Source organism: Megascapheus bottae, chromosome 26, assembly GCF_031878675.1.
Source record: "Megascapheus bottae isolate mThoBot1 chromosome 26, mThoBot2.hap1, whole genome shotgun sequence".
Taxonomy (NCBI): domain Eukaryota; kingdom Metazoa; phylum Chordata; class Mammalia; order Rodentia; family Geomyidae; genus Megascapheus; species Megascapheus bottae.
Window position 1 is genome coordinate 19,442,772 of NC_143534.1, and position 15,384 is coordinate 19,458,155.

General features: G+C 38.7%; 1 protein-coding gene and 1 long non-coding RNA gene across 4 annotated transcripts in view; one reads left to right on the forward strand and one right to left on the reverse strand.

Moving 5' to 3' along the window:
* LOC150046036 (uncharacterized) overlaps positions 1–15,384 on the forward strand; it is a 162,684-nt gene that overhangs the window by 19,098 nt on the left and 128,202 nt on the right. The gene's annotated exons all lie outside the window — the stretch shown is intronic.
* Positions 4,476–13,455, reverse strand: LOC150046038 (uncharacterized protein C2orf78-like). Its single transcript, XM_090318696.1, has 4 exons — positions 13,324–13,455; positions 7,872–8,582; positions 6,274–6,360; positions 4,476–5,827 (listed from the first exon to the last, which is right to left on the reverse strand). The coding sequence occupies exons 1-4, from the start codon at positions 13,328–13,330 to the stop codon at positions 4,476–4,478; spliced, it is 2,157 nt and encodes a 718-aa protein (XP_090174822.1). The 5' UTR covers positions 13,331–13,455.

Below are 15,384 nucleotides of genomic sequence, written 5' to 3' on the forward strand. Positions count from 1 at the left end.
ATTGGATAAGATTTCTAACAGCTCCTGTGGTTGAGCTCTGAGAGAGGAGGTCCTTTAAGACACGGTTTCTCCTTTCCAATAAGCTCTTACGTTGAAGACATCTTTGTATCTTACAAGTTCATGAATAGAGGTATTTGTAATTTGCCTATTACTTTTCACAACCTAATTAATGAATATTAGGATTATATATTGCACGCACAGTTAATGTCATTTGAAAGTCACAATGAGGTTGAAAACAGTTCTAGTAATTTCACCTGATTACTGAACGAGCTAGAACTTTTGCAGTCCAAAGAAGGTCTTAAAAGCTCTTTGTGGCTTTGTTGAGCAGTGAGGTGCAGTTGCCAGTCCACCTTACAGGGAATATTATGATCCAAACTCTTCTCTGGTTTCCCTGACTTGATTATACTGGCTTTGTCTATATCAGGTCTTCTGTCTTCTCTCCTTCATTTAAAAAAATTTTATTTTAGTTTATTGTAAAGGTGATATATGGAGAGGTTAGAGTTACATAAGTAAGATAATGAGTACCTTTCTTGTTGAAGTGTTACCCCTCCCTCCCCTTCTCCCACTTTCCCTCCCCTTGGCTTCCCTCCCTCTTCCCCAATCTCCTTCATTTTAAGTTTTTTCTTCTTGTTGTTTCTGGGGCATGAAGGCAGGACATGAGCACTTTCCTAGATTGTTTTTGCTCTGTTATTTCTCCGACTTTTAAGCAATAGTTCCCCTTCAATCTCTATGGCTGTTAATTGGAGATATGAGATATGAGTATCATGTTAAAAAAGAGTAGCATTGTTGAAAATGCAGTATATTCATTAACTGGTTTGTTAAATGCCAACTCATTTGAACAATTAATAAGGTTAATGAAAATGTTTTTCTTTTGAAGTCTCATACACTTTCTTACCTGGCCTGGGTTGGAACTGTGGTTCTCAGATCTCAGCTTTCTGAATACCTATAATTAAAGGTGTCAGCTACCAAATGCATGGTTATTTTTAATTCTCATACTCGTGAATGTCAACTCCTAAAACCAGATTTTTTTTCCAGTGCCCTGATAATTTGGGGAAAAAAAGATCTCTGCTCATTAGAAGCAGACAACGGAGAGGTTGAAAGCCCAGGAGACCTCAGCTTTTCCTTCTTCCAGTTGTTGAACACATATTTCTTCTGCCTGTAATTTGCTACCCTCAGCACCAGAGCCACATAGACACCCACACTCTGGTACTTTCATATGCCAGAAGTCTCAAGGACATTTTTTTTCTTTCTCTGTTTGTGACTCCATTGTGGCAGTTACTGTAGCTTCCTTCCCCTTAGAAACAGCCACTATGGAATTTTGAGCCTCTTATATTCTCTCTTTTCCATGACTCAGTGAAAGATCCAGCAAAAGGGAGAGGAAAATAGAGAAAGTATACACTGGTGGAACACACGTCAGATGAAGACATAGGAATATAGACAGTCATGTGGGAGTTTCATTTTGTGTGTGTGTGTGTGTGTGTGTGTGTGTGTGTTTAATAATTAAACGCAATTTAAACTTATTTTATATTTACAGATTATGTATTTCTCCATTTTTGTTTTTCTATAAGCTCTGCACACTAAGAGAGTGATTTTCAAAAATAATTATGATTTTATGTCAAATCTGTCATGTATGCCATTGTTTAGTATGTTTGCAGACTATTATTTTCAAGTTCTGTTTTTTTTCAGTATGCTTTCTTTTTGTTTTAAAGACTCCAACATTCTTAACTCATATGATGAATATGTATATATATGTATGTGTATGTACGCGTGTATTTCTTTGCTTATTATTGAACTCATGAGTTGGCCACTTCACAGCTAAATTTTCATTTTCAGTTTTTTTAGGGGACTTTTGGTCTATTTCTATAAGAGTGCTGGGGCTTTGTTGCTAGGCTGGCTTTGAACTATGGTCCTCAGCTCTTAGCCTTCTGTGTAGGCCTCATAGGCCTGAACCACTGACATCTGATAAAATTTTTTTAAATGAAGTCTTAGTTCTGAGGCTTGAACTGACATCTTATTGATATTGCTTAACATTTTATGCTCAAGACTGACTTTTACCCCTTGAGCCAAAGTGCCACATCCAATTGCATGTGATGATTTATTATGAAGCACTGTGACCAAACTTGCGCCAGTTGGAATTTTTGAAAAAATTCAAGGTTTTGAGAAAAGGCATGATTGTGGTTTATGCTGTGCATACAGGATAAAGAACAAATTTTACTTGTATCCCACTTTGGTTTGGATTGTTTTTGCTTTCCACCCCCTGGTTACTGTCTCTTCTGTGAATCCTCTTCTTACTTCTCACTAACCCCCTTTGGGCTGGGAAGAGTGAGTGAGACTGAGTTTCTGAAAGTTCATATGAGTAAGATCTGGTTTGGGGCAGGAACTCTATGGACAGAATCTTTTTCCTTTGTGGAAAGTTGAGGGGATTCCCAGAATATTCTAGCTGAACACTGTTTTAATGCTAGTACATTCACTGTTATACACAAAGCCAAGAGTCTGAGGAAGGCAAGAACAGAGGTAAGACACTGTGAAAAAGTTTTTGCTGGGTGCCATGGCTTAGCCCTGCAATTTTAGCTAATCAGGATTCAGAGATCTGAATATTGCAATTCTATGCAAGTCCTGATAGGATCTTATCAGAGACTCTTTTAAGGAAAAGATTTTATTTTCATTAATCAACATTTTTATTTATTTTGCCATTTAACCAAATAGTTTATGAATATAATATATCTTGATCAATGTTACACACTGTGTTCAACTGATCCCTTATCTTACACTTCTTAATTTTGTAGGATACACATTGGACTCTTGACTGCATCTCCCCTTCTTCTTCATTTATCCCTTTCCTTTGCTTTGCACCCTAGCACTATACCTCCCCCTCCCACCCCACTTTGAGAACCTGCTTCCCTTTTGTTTGGCTGAAATTTGACTTTGTTTTCTAGAGAATTACACTGAGATCTCCTGAATCTCTCATATCTCAGTGAATACACTTGTATGCACTTACATACCACACAATATACTTATTAAAGTAAATCTAGCTTTCGGATATAAGGAAACATACATCCTTAATCTCTCTGGGCCTGATTCCTTCATTAGTATCACTTTTTCCAATTCTTTACACATGACATACTATCATTCTTTGTAAACGATGTGCGAAATTCCATTGTATGTACATATGACTATTATCTAAAATTAAATGCCCCCCAAAAGCCATAAGTAGAGTGGTGATTCAATTGATAGAAATGATCAATAAAGCTCAGGTACATTGCTCAGGCCTTGAGTTAAAATTCCCAGGCTGAGAAAAAAAATGTTTCCTTTTTTCTCCCCCAAATTTCAGTCCATTATTTTGACATATGAATTCTTTCTCTGACTTGGATGATGCTTGTTTGAGGAGAAATTATGGAGAACTTCACAATGTGAACATATGGCTTATATAAAGTTTTCAAGTTTGTTTCCCTTATAGCTCAGCTACATACTTCATGTAGCCTACTTTTATGATGCTGGTATGTAATTCAAAGCTAACAATATATAATTCATATATGCAAATCAAAATAATTTCTATCTGATCTAGGGAAATCTATAGTTACTACTGTAAGAAACAAGATTCAGGGGAATGTGGGATGCTAGTTGGCTATCTGTTATGCTAACCCTGGTCGCCAACCCTATAGTTTATACTTTCCCGTTCTGTTTAGCTTGCCCTGATCCCCAGTTTCTATAACTCTTTCCTTTTCCCATTTTTTTTCAGAATTGACTAAGGGAGGGAGGTTTTACTAGAGGACATATAAACAGATGATATGTACTATGGCAGCCAGACCAGTTAAGTGTCCACAATTTGGGTCAGAAAGAAATGTATAATTATGAACTCTTTGTGTCAAAAAAAGTCAGTTGAGTTGGAGTTGACTGGTTTATTTAAAACAGAAGATTATCAAGCATATTCTAGAGAAAGAATCCTGGATACTGGTAAGGATCCACATGCCAGTCCATTAGAAGGTCTATTTAGTTTGCTTGGAAAATAGCAGGAAGAAAACCATCTAGGGTTACCTTTGAATAATCGTGGTGGTTCTAGTCATGTCTAGTTAGATCTATAGAGTTCATTATAATTCCTGGCTCAACTTTGCTAGCTTTCTTCATGCCTTAAGACTACACTAAATGTAAACAAATCCTATTTTTGTACACATTCATATTTCTCTTAATATTGCAGACCAACTTATAGATTTAATAGTTCCTGACAGGTATTTTTAGCTATAGGCATAAACACAAATAACTACAAATAACACAAATTAAGATATATGTGAAAACAAAAATGATTTATTAATTCTATTATATTCCATTGTTCACTTTGATGAATTATAATAAGATATAAACAGAATTGAAGGTATTGTTACTATGTGGCTAGATAAATACTTATATAGATAAATGTTAATATTTATTTTCATATATATGAAATAAAACCTGGTACTCAAAAGTGAGATCCATATACTTTATACTACATAGCCATAATATTGAGAAATCTCCATGTCTGTTTGTCTCTGGTGGAAAAATTGCAGTTGCCCCACAAAGGTATTTTGGGCAGCCTTCTCACGCTCTTGCTGAGCCCGCCTTTTCATGGCTTCACGCTCTGGCCTCTGCTCCTTGCTGATGGGATCTGACACTGCTGGCCCAGGAATGTCAGGTTTCCTCCATGGAATGGGTTGGAAGCTGAAGTCTTGCAGGAGATACTGGTTTGGAGGCTTAGGTGGGGATCTGCGCTTGGTGGCAGCAGTAGAAACAGGCTTGTGTTGCAAAGCAGTGAAGCATGATGCTTTGTGGGTTGCAGGCCTAGCAACTGCAAACTGAGACACACTAGACTGGGGAGGGTTGGTCAATCCCTGCAGGGTGGCCTTGGTGGAAATAGGCTGAGATGGTTTGATGGGAGCCCTGAGACATGAGCTGTCATTAACTGGCTGGTGTGCAATGAGTGGAGTAGGCTGAGCTGTGTTAGGAGGCTGGGCAGGGTCAGCTGCAATGTGCCTCCTGGAGGCCAGAGACTGTGGCCTGTGAGAAAGAGGTCGAACTCGAGGCTTCTGTGGGGAGAGAAAAGGCAAAGGCACCAACCTGACCTTGCCAGGTGGAAGTAGCTCACCCTGGCATTGGGAAGGACACTGGTTCTCAGCACTCCTCTTTGTTTTCTTTCCCAGAACTTTCTTAGGACTTTCAGAATCCAGCCTTGACTGGATAGCTGGAGAAAACTTGGTCTCTTCATAGTTGCTTACATTTCCCATGGCCCTAAAGGAAGTCAGCCCAGGTTTCTTCCCACTCTTCTCTCCCAGTGCATGAAAAACCTGCACTGACTCCATCATATGCATGGCTAGGTTGCTTCGAGGTTTTTTCACTATCTGTTGACATGGCTCAGGGTAATTTCTCTTGTTCTTCTCCTTTACAATTCTTGTCTTCACTTCAGTTTTCATTTCAGTGCCAGAATATGTCTTTATTCCACCATTCTTGGGGTTATTTTCTCTTGTGCCTTTTGACTTTTCCTTCCCCTGGATCTTAGTTTTGTTGGCCCTCCTGAATGGTGCCTTTGGAAGTTTGTTAGTGGCAAGTTTGGATCTGTTTGCGATGTCTTTGCCTGAGGCAGTGCACACAACTACTTCCTCCATCAGGCACTCTGGGTTCTGGAGCTGGACTTTGGCCTTGGAAGCTTCACCGACAACCTCAAGGGCTTTATGCTTGTTTTTTCCCACTAGAACAGTAAGAGTGTTAGTGACACTTGAATTCTTCGGTGGCAAGGTTGCATTGATGCTTCCCATACATTTGCCTTGGCATGTTGGGTCAATTACAGATTCCTTAAGATCTGCCAATGAGGTGAAAATTAAAGTTACGTTTCAAGTTAGTTAAAACTAATATGAATATCTTCCCCCAACATAATATTGGAAGAAACATTGCTACATTCCATTCCCTGTTCAAATACACTTTGGTCTTCAAGTTGCAGGCTGCTTTTTTCTAAAACGGCCAGCTCACAAACAGACTCTCCTTGGCCCAAAGAGTTCATGCATGCTAGGTGGTAGTGAATTTCATGGATTTTAATGGAAATAGTGGAAGATCCTTCTATCCTATAGAGAGCTGAGGCATCCAGAGGCTTTGAAAGCTTGGTTTGAATTTCTCCTGAACACATATTCTTTTATTTCTGGCTTGGAGTTGGAATGAAGGCCTAGATATTGTGAATGATTTGGGACTGAAACTGTTACTGAAATGTGGCCAAGCTAGTGGATCGTTGAGCTCAGGCGACTGAGCACTTACCTTCCTGCAGCTCTTGACGCACTCTGGAACGTCTGGAGGAGATAATGTGAGGATGGGAGGGCTCCATCCTAGAGTTGTGTCCACCTCCTGAAAAGTCTCCATGAATTCCAAGAAACAAAGGGACAAATTAGTCCCGGGCAAATGAGATGCACAACCTCACCAATAAATCAAGCAGGTGTCTGCCAACACTGGGGACAAGATTCTCTGGGCCCCCCTTTGAACCACTGATGAGACCTTGTGTTTCAGATGGGTGCTCAGTGATCTAGTCGTCAGCGGTGACAAGATGATGTCATTGTTTCTTTACTTCTTTTGTTTCAGACATTGGTTATAAGTAATATAAAGTGAAAATGATGGAAAGAACACCAAAGGTTTGGGGCATGGGATGTGACTCTGTGGTTGAACACTTGTTTTGTATTCTCTTGGCGCTGGGTTTAAAACCAAGCCTCTCCCAGGGACTTAAATGAAGAAAATTCTTATGAAGTCTAGCATTTTTGTAGAAGGTACTCTATGCTTGTGACTGTCAGATAAGTATAACGTGTCTCATGTTGTGACCATGAACCCAGAAAAAAAAGAATGCTTGGGCCAGGACTTTGGCCTAGTGGTAGAGTGCTTGCCTAGCATGCACGAAGACCTGGGTTCAATTCCTTGGTTCCACATGCATAGAAAAAAGCTGGAAGTGGTGTTGAGGCTCAAGTGGTAGAGCTCTAGCCTTGAGAAAGTCCAAGGACAGTGCTCAGGCCCTGAGCTCAAGCCCAGGACTGGCAAAAAAAAAAAAGAATGCTTTATGCATTCTCTTTCTGTGTATATGGGAGTGTTTATGTATCTGTCCACATAAACACTGATATTAGAGATTTATATTAGAGCTTTGTCTTCTGGCTTGTCCCTTTTCATTAATTTTTGGAGCTCTAATCACTTGAGCTATTTCCTTACTTTCAGGTTTTGGCTGACTAACTGACAAGAATCACAAGGACATGTTTACCAGGGCTACCTTTAAATATCAGTCCTCAGAACTCAGCCTCCTGATGAGCTGGGATTACAGGGCATAATCACTAGTACCCAACATGTAAAGACTTGAAATACACCCAAAGGACATATCATGAGCCTCATTGTATTTCATTAGCTCTATAAACAAGGAAAATATGACAGTCACTCTCCCCCAAAAGTTTGAGGCATTTTCCAAAGAAAATCCCACTTTAACAGATCAAAGAATGGGAATCATTCCAGTGTTGTGGTTTTTAAAGGAGAATTAAAAGCATAACCTCCTTTCACATGCCTGTGGTCAGCTCCTAAATGCAGTTCACATGGCCATGAAAATTTCCATATTGCCTCCCTTAATTAATTCATAATTATTTATGTGGTGGTACTAAACTTTGAACCCCATATTTGCTTTCTCAGCCAAAGCTTTATCTCTCAAGCTTTGTGGTTACTCCTCTCTTCCTCATGCTGGTCTACAAAGAAGGATAACGTAGTGAAGCAGTAGCTGTGGCTCAGAACTTCCACTCTACTTACCTTTGGCTTCTTCATTGCTCAGCTAAAGAATAAATAGCCCCTTCTTTTGGATACTCCCAATCCAATTTCCTTTTGCTCTCTTTACTCACCTTGGACATTTATTACAGCAGGGGGATCAGCAGTCTCATAGTAGCACACTCCAGAGGTGGAAAATGGTGGTGAAACTTCTCTGAGCTGAACATCTTTGGGCTCCAGTTCAGTCTTTGTACCCATGGAGGATTCTGCGCCATGAGACGGCAGGCAGGGACCAAGCTCTCCAGAGAACAGGAGCCCCAGTGAGTGTGGGTCATAGCAATAACCCTGATTTCCTTCCCAGCAGGGAAGGGGCAGGATGTACCCTTGATTTACAATATGAGCTGGGGTCTCCTGAACCAGGCTGGCAGGCAGAGATGGATAAGGAGGCACTAAGGCATTGCCATGTGCACATGTAGTATACTGGCATGTCAGCACTGATGAAGAGATCACTGCACCCTGGTCAGTGATTGTCACCGTGTTGTCTCCTCCCATGTCCCATTCCCAAACACTAGAATAGGAGGCAGCTGAGGTGGAGATCTGGCTGTGGGCAGCTCCCCCTGCCCACAGGGTTGTGCTAGAATATTGGCACAGGTAGGCACCCCCCATGAGTGTCTGGAAAGAGGTGGCAGAGGTGGATGGCAGAGGCCATGCTGAAGTGAGGGCTGGAGCCTGGACTCTGGAGAAGCTGCAGGCAGTTCCTGTTAGAGAAGAGGCTTCGCTCACCACAGGAAGAGGGAGCTGCGGAGCGTGGGCAGCTCCGAGGAAAGATGAACTGTGGAAATTGTCTGGAAGAAGCAAGAAGGTGATGGGAAAATTTTGATGAGATGGATAGATTGTGAATGTATTTGAGGGTCAGGGTTAATTTAAGTTTGTAATGATCAAGAACCCTGTAATAAGCAATCATCACTGATGTGTGAACATTCAGGTTAGCATGGTAATAAAAGGTCAGAATCATTTGGTATTCTTAGGGTGAACTTCGCTGGGCTGGGCCACTGAAAATACCAAATGGCCCGTGTGTTGTATCCTGGGGTAGAAGCAGGGGACTCCTTCCCTTCTCTAGGTTCCTCTGAGTGGGCACTTGAATTAACTCGTGACTGTGCTCTAACATGGAAACAGTTTGGAATTAGGGTTTAAGTAGAGAGCCTGTAACATTACAGTGAGGAAGCTGAGGGCCAGGGATCAGCTTTAATGTTCAGTTACTCCCATGATGTTAACATCAGCACCTTGTTACACAGGCTGAGTTCTTTTTCAGGTTTCTCTTTTCTGAGCAATGACTATAAATCAAGTGGGCACTTGATGTTACTCATGAGAAAGCAGTGCATGATGAAAACTCCTGAATGAGACCCCAACTATCCAGAGGACTGAGATCTGAGTATATTGGTTTGATGCCAGATAAGTCAAAAGATCCATGAGACTCTTGTCTTCAGTTTTAAAAGTCACCGAAAAAAGCCAGTCATTGAACTATGATTTAAGTTGTACCCAGTTATGTTTGAGTAAAACACTAAGGGACCTGTAGCCTTGAGCCTAAAAGTTGCCCAGAAACAGCGCTTAGATTAAGTACAGCATCCAGCCCATGAGTTCAATCAAAAGAATGGCATTATTTTTCCTACCTATCCTGGAGCTTGAACTAAATGTCTAAGTTCCCCCTGTGACTTTTCTGGTGCTGATCTTGGAATGGCATTTAAAAGAAATTGCAAATGGTGCTGATGTTTTCATAGGAATTGTTGAGGTCTCATCTTGTGTAAGTCATACCCCATTTTGTGAAATTCACTTAAAACACAGGCATGATATCTGGGCAGTCTTTAGACTCCTCAGATCCGACTTCACATTCAAAGTCAGGATGTCTCCCTGAGAAGTAGTTTCTCAACCAATATCTCAGTGAGATAGTTGTGAAACTTTCTGAGCTTCGAGTAACTCTGCAATGATATAGCAAAAATAGTCCTAGTAATAATGATGATATTAATAGTTTTAATGAACAAAAGTGATGTTTTCTGCAGGATTGACATGTAGGTTCTGGGGACTTTCCTGCCTCGCCTCGCTTTGAACTATAATCTTCACATCTCAGCCTCTTGATCAGTTAGGATTTCACAATTGGTGATTGACTTTTGCATTTTATTTGCAGAATGTCTTTATCTTTTTGTGTCTAAAATCAGTGATTTTTAGTGAACATATATTAATTTTCAAGGAACTTATTATAAAGATGAACTGTGAACTGATGTGAGCCACCAAGCTTGGCCTAGACAATTTGGATTTTTGGGTTTTTTTTAGAAAATGTGTCAGTAAATTGACAAGGCTGGCATCAAATTTGCAGTCTTCCAAATGAATCTCTTGAGTAGCTTCAGTTCCAGTTTGTATGGACTTACAAGCCACTCCACTTAATTTGTTGTTAAATGAATTTCTTGCCAGTAGGGACTATCAAAAAAATTACCTGTGAAATATATGTAAAAAAATAGCAACTTGTTGCAATTGCAAGTGTTTATGCAGTCATTATTACTGTGGAGCAATCTTTCAACAAAAGTGTATTCCTAGCACAGAGAATGCGGAAGTTGGGAAACAAGTGTGTCACAATGTTTGAGATCAGTATGTGCAAATTAGCATAAAAAGCACAATAAATTTAAATCGATCCTATTATTCACAATCATATTTTTCTTAATCTTATTGACCATGTTATTGATATGAATCATTCATTTTAACCATTATAATTAATATCTCCCTAAACAGAAATGGCAAAAAGGTTTTCAAAAGATTTGAAAGTTTCCCTATTCATTCTAAAATCTTAATGTATAGCCATTTTACATCTAGAAAATGTCACCATGAAATTATTAAAAATAAGCACCATTATCATCCAAACAAAACAGCTTTATTATAGTTGTTGTGGTAGTGGTAGTTGTTATTATTATAATTTGTACTAAGGAACTGTGGCCTGTATATTTCAGATGTACTTGGACAATGACCTATGTCCCCAGTTCCAAATAGTTCCTTTATGTGTAGAAAATCCAAACTGACTTCAAATTTTGATAAATATGGAAATAGAGAAACTGAGAATAGTTTTGTTTGTTCTTCTAGAGAAGTCTCTCTTTTAGAGTTTTAGGTCTAAAATTAGTGACCCTTAACTGTGGTAAGTAATGGTGCAATGAACATGGTTATGCTGGTATGTTTAGTGTGGCCTTGTTTGTCATTTGGATAAATGCCCAAATGTGGGATTGCTGAATCATAGGGGAGTTATAACCCAGATGCCCTTCCAAAATGTGGTATATATACACACACTGGAATCCTATGCAGACATCAGAAAGAATAACATCACCACAAGGAAATGGAAAGACTTGGAAAAAACGTATATTAAGTGATATAATCCAGAACCAAAGAAACATAGACTCCATGGTTTCCATCATTTGTAAGAATTAGTGTATGTTTATGGTAGTCCCAACAGACGATCACAATAACTCAATAGCTATGTACATATGACCATATAAGATGATGCTAAACAAAATGAACTCCAAGATATGGAAACAGAGGTTTTTTTTTTGTGGTTGTTGTTTTTAATGTACTAGGTGAAGTTATTTCTTTTTTCTTTCATTTCTTCCCCTCTATAGTTTCTCCCCTATTGTCAAGTGTATTGATTCTGGTACCCTGTATATATATATATATATATATATATATATACATATATACATGTATATATATATATATACACACACACATTTATTTGAATTAAGGAAGGGAAGGAGAGCAACAAAATGGTAAGACAAAGGACAAAGGGTAAACCAATGGAACAATGATACTCTGAAGATATAATACATTGGAAATGAATTTTACAACTTGGGGGAGAGGTTGTGGGGGATAGAAAGTGCGAGAAAAACTAGGGAGGAGGTAACAATATTCAACAAGAAATGTATTCACTACCTTACGCATGTAACTATTACTCCTCTAAATAGGGACAGAAAGTATTGTTTTAACCTAAAAAATATAATAAAAGTTAAGAGCAAGTTTCAGTTATAACCTACTTCTAAACTGGGATTACTTCATTAAAAAAAAATCCAGTCCTGGCTTTGCTGTCTCACACAAGAAATTCTAAGGAGGCTGAGAACTTCTGATTGCAATTTAAATCCAACCAGGGTAAGAGAGTACTAAATATACTTATCTTCAATTAATCACTGAAAAGCTAGAAGGAGAGCGCTAGCTCAAGTGGCAACATGCTAATCTTAAACTAAAAAGACCAAGAAAGTACTCAGGCCTGAGTTCAAGAGCCAAGTCTGGCACAAAATTTAAAAGTCCATGAAATATAAATCAGATAAAAATAGAACACTGAAAATGCTGATTCCCAGCCTTCTGTTTATTTCCTTTTTCTTAGCATGTCTATAGGATGAATTATTTCCTATAGATATGTCTAAAAGGTGGTTATTTGAAACTGTCAAGGCAACTTTCCACTGAAATACTAACCTACTGGGTTAACGCAGAACAAGATTATTTTTAATGTCATTCTTGTCTGTTAGTGAAACCATACCTGAATCTAGCTAACCCCTTGTAGTACATCATCCCTTTAATCCCAGATATAAAGGAAGCATTGTTGGCCTAACTTAAAACACTTTATCATAACTGAAAAAATAACTGAAAGAGAAAAAGGTTAACTCAAACTTTGCTTGTGCCTCAGTTCATATCTCAGTATAAACTGCATTATAAAAAATTAAAGTGTCACCGTCTATTTCAGAGTCAACTGAAGAATAAACATAACAAAGAAAACATAAAAAATAAAGCATATAGCACTTCTCTGAAACTACTTTAAATTCTTAGTTTATTCATGTAATCTTTGACTAAAACGAACTTGACTTTGCCTATCTCTCAGTAGATTTTACTCTATGTTTTCTGGTGGTGTCTAAAACAAAAAATCTTTGCTTCTCTTCAACATTCCATTTCAAACCCTTCTCTTTTCTTGAAATGTCTCCACATGCTTCGTCTTTGGTTATTTCTTGTTTTGTTTTCCCTTCGCCTTTAACTATTGTTTAGCCGTCCTGTTTCTGTTAAACTATTTTTTTTCTAGAATATCTGCGTATTGTGAACCTGGTCATTCCCCCTCTCTTGCCATTCCTTTTTCCCTTGTGTGACAGAAAAACAGAAACCCTTGAGTATTCAACAGCACTAAGTTGGAAATCTTCTGGTGGAAATAATAGTGGAAGGAGACTGTTACAGATGAAGCATGTTGTTATTTTCTTTCCTAATCTAAATTGCTTTCTTCCTCAATTAATTGAGATTAAATAGAGCCACTGAAGAGGTTTGTGGCTTCCCTCTCATACTAATTTACCCTGTAAGACTCAGTATTAGAAAAATGAACTAAGGGATGGCCGAACTTTTCTCATGTGGCAGATGAAGTAACAGATTATGTGAGAGTAAACTATCTGGATAAGCCACATACCTAATAAATATCACATCCCAAATTGAACTAAAATCTCCAGATTTCAAATTTAGTATGACTAAAGTTAGGGTGTGGGAACATCTAATAGAATTTACTTAAGCATTTTTTATCCTTACCCGACATTATGAGTAAAGAGATCACACCAAATGGAGATACAAGGGATGAGGAGATGACAGGAGAGGAAATGTGAGTAGTTGAAGCTAAGAGCACACGTGTCCAGTAGGAAGCTCACTGGATGCTGCTAGCTGTCCACTGGTCACTTGCAATGATCCAGGTTTGTTTACAGACAACTCCATGGAAACCCCAAGATTCTACTAGGTGGTGATAGGCTAGATGGGAGAATGATGTCATCGATTGGGGGCAGTTTAAGTATATGAAGTAGCCAATCACAAGATCTGATTCTGAACTAGAAAATGCGATTGGATAAGATCTCTAACAGCTGCTGAATGTGTATGTTGAGCTGGTGAGATAGTGCAAGCCAGAGATGGCTTCCACTTCTCTGTAAAATCTTATGTGGAGGATGACTTTCAGGGTTTCATCGTTGTTCGTGAATAAAGTTCTATATTATCTGTTCATCATATTTCATATCCTAATAGTGAATAATAGAGTTATATATTCTATGTGCAGTTAATATGCTTGGGAAAGAAGGAAAGGGACGTTGAGATTGAAACATATTCTCATAATTTAAGTGGATTATTGAACTTATGAGGACTTTCAAGCTCCAAAGGAAGAATTAAACAGCTCTTGTGACCTGATTGAAGAGCGAGGTGTTGGTCAAGGACCCCTTGTGGGGAATGTTGAGATTTAAGACCTTCTCCTCATTTGTTCCACTTGAGATGCTTGGATTGTATCTGACTGTGTGAGGCTGTACTTGCACCTCTCTCCTGGTCTTCTTTCTCTACTGTTTTAATTTTTTCTTGAAGAAATATGATTTTTTATGTATTTTTTAAAAAACTTTTTGCTGGAGCTATGTCTTGAACTCAGTTTCTAGACATTGTCCTAGATTTTTTTTTCTTTTTGCTCATAGCTAGAGCAATAATACTTGAGCAATAGTTCCACTTCAGTCTTTCATTGTTAACTAGATGCAAGTGTGTCATGTTGAAAGGGTTAACATTCATTATGATGCATTGTATTCATAAAAATGTTTAAAAGTGGGGCCGGGAGTTTGGCCTAGTGGTAGAGTGCTTGCCTTACATGTACGAAGACCTGGGTTTGATTCCTCGGTACCACATACATAGAAAAAAGCTGGAAGTGGTGCTGAGGCTCAAGTGGTAGAGCTCTAGCCTTGAGAAAGTCCAAGGACAGTGCTCAGGCCCTGAGCTCAAGTCCAGGAATGGCAAAAAAAAAATGTTTAGATGTGAACTCCTTTGTACACTAATAAGGATAATGAAAATTTTAAAAAGAGTCTCACAGACATTCAGATCTAGGTTGGCTTGAAACTGCTGCCCTCAGATCTGATCCTCCAGAATAGCTATGATTACAGGTTCCTGGCTATTTTGCATTGTTATGTTCATGGGGTCTTCTTTGCAGTACCCTGATGCTTTGAAAAATGGTCCCTTCTCATTAGATGTAAACAGTTAAGATGGTGAAGGCCCAGGAACTCTCAGACCTTTTTTCTTCCTGACTCTGGACACATTTCTTTCACATTTTTTGCTACCTGTGTTTCTGGGCCAAGCAGACATCCATCCTCCGGGTGGGTGCTCAAAGCCTTATGGATAGTTTGTCTCTTCTCCTACATGTGAAACCATTGTGGCAGTGGCTGTAGCCTTCTTCCTCTTATAAACAACCACTATGGAATCTTGAGCCTCTTACATTCTCTATGTGCCAGGCCTAGGTACAAGGTCAGCAAAAATGTAGAGGAAAATCGAAAAAGTACAAGTTAAATGGAAGATAAGAGAGGTTGGTTGTAGCTTTTGGGGATTTAGTGTTTCAATTCAACCCAACCCTTGTATTAACAGATTCTATAATTCAGTGTTTTTTCAGACACTTTTATAAATTCTGCACTTAAATGAAAAAAATCAAAAATAAATATCTAAGGTATATATGTCAAATACATTTGTACCATTGAATAGTATGTTTGCAAACAATTGTTTTCAAAGATTTTATCTTTGCATTTTCTTGTTAGATTAAGGAATCCAACCCTATGAGCTCACAAGGTATACATATGTATGTTGAAT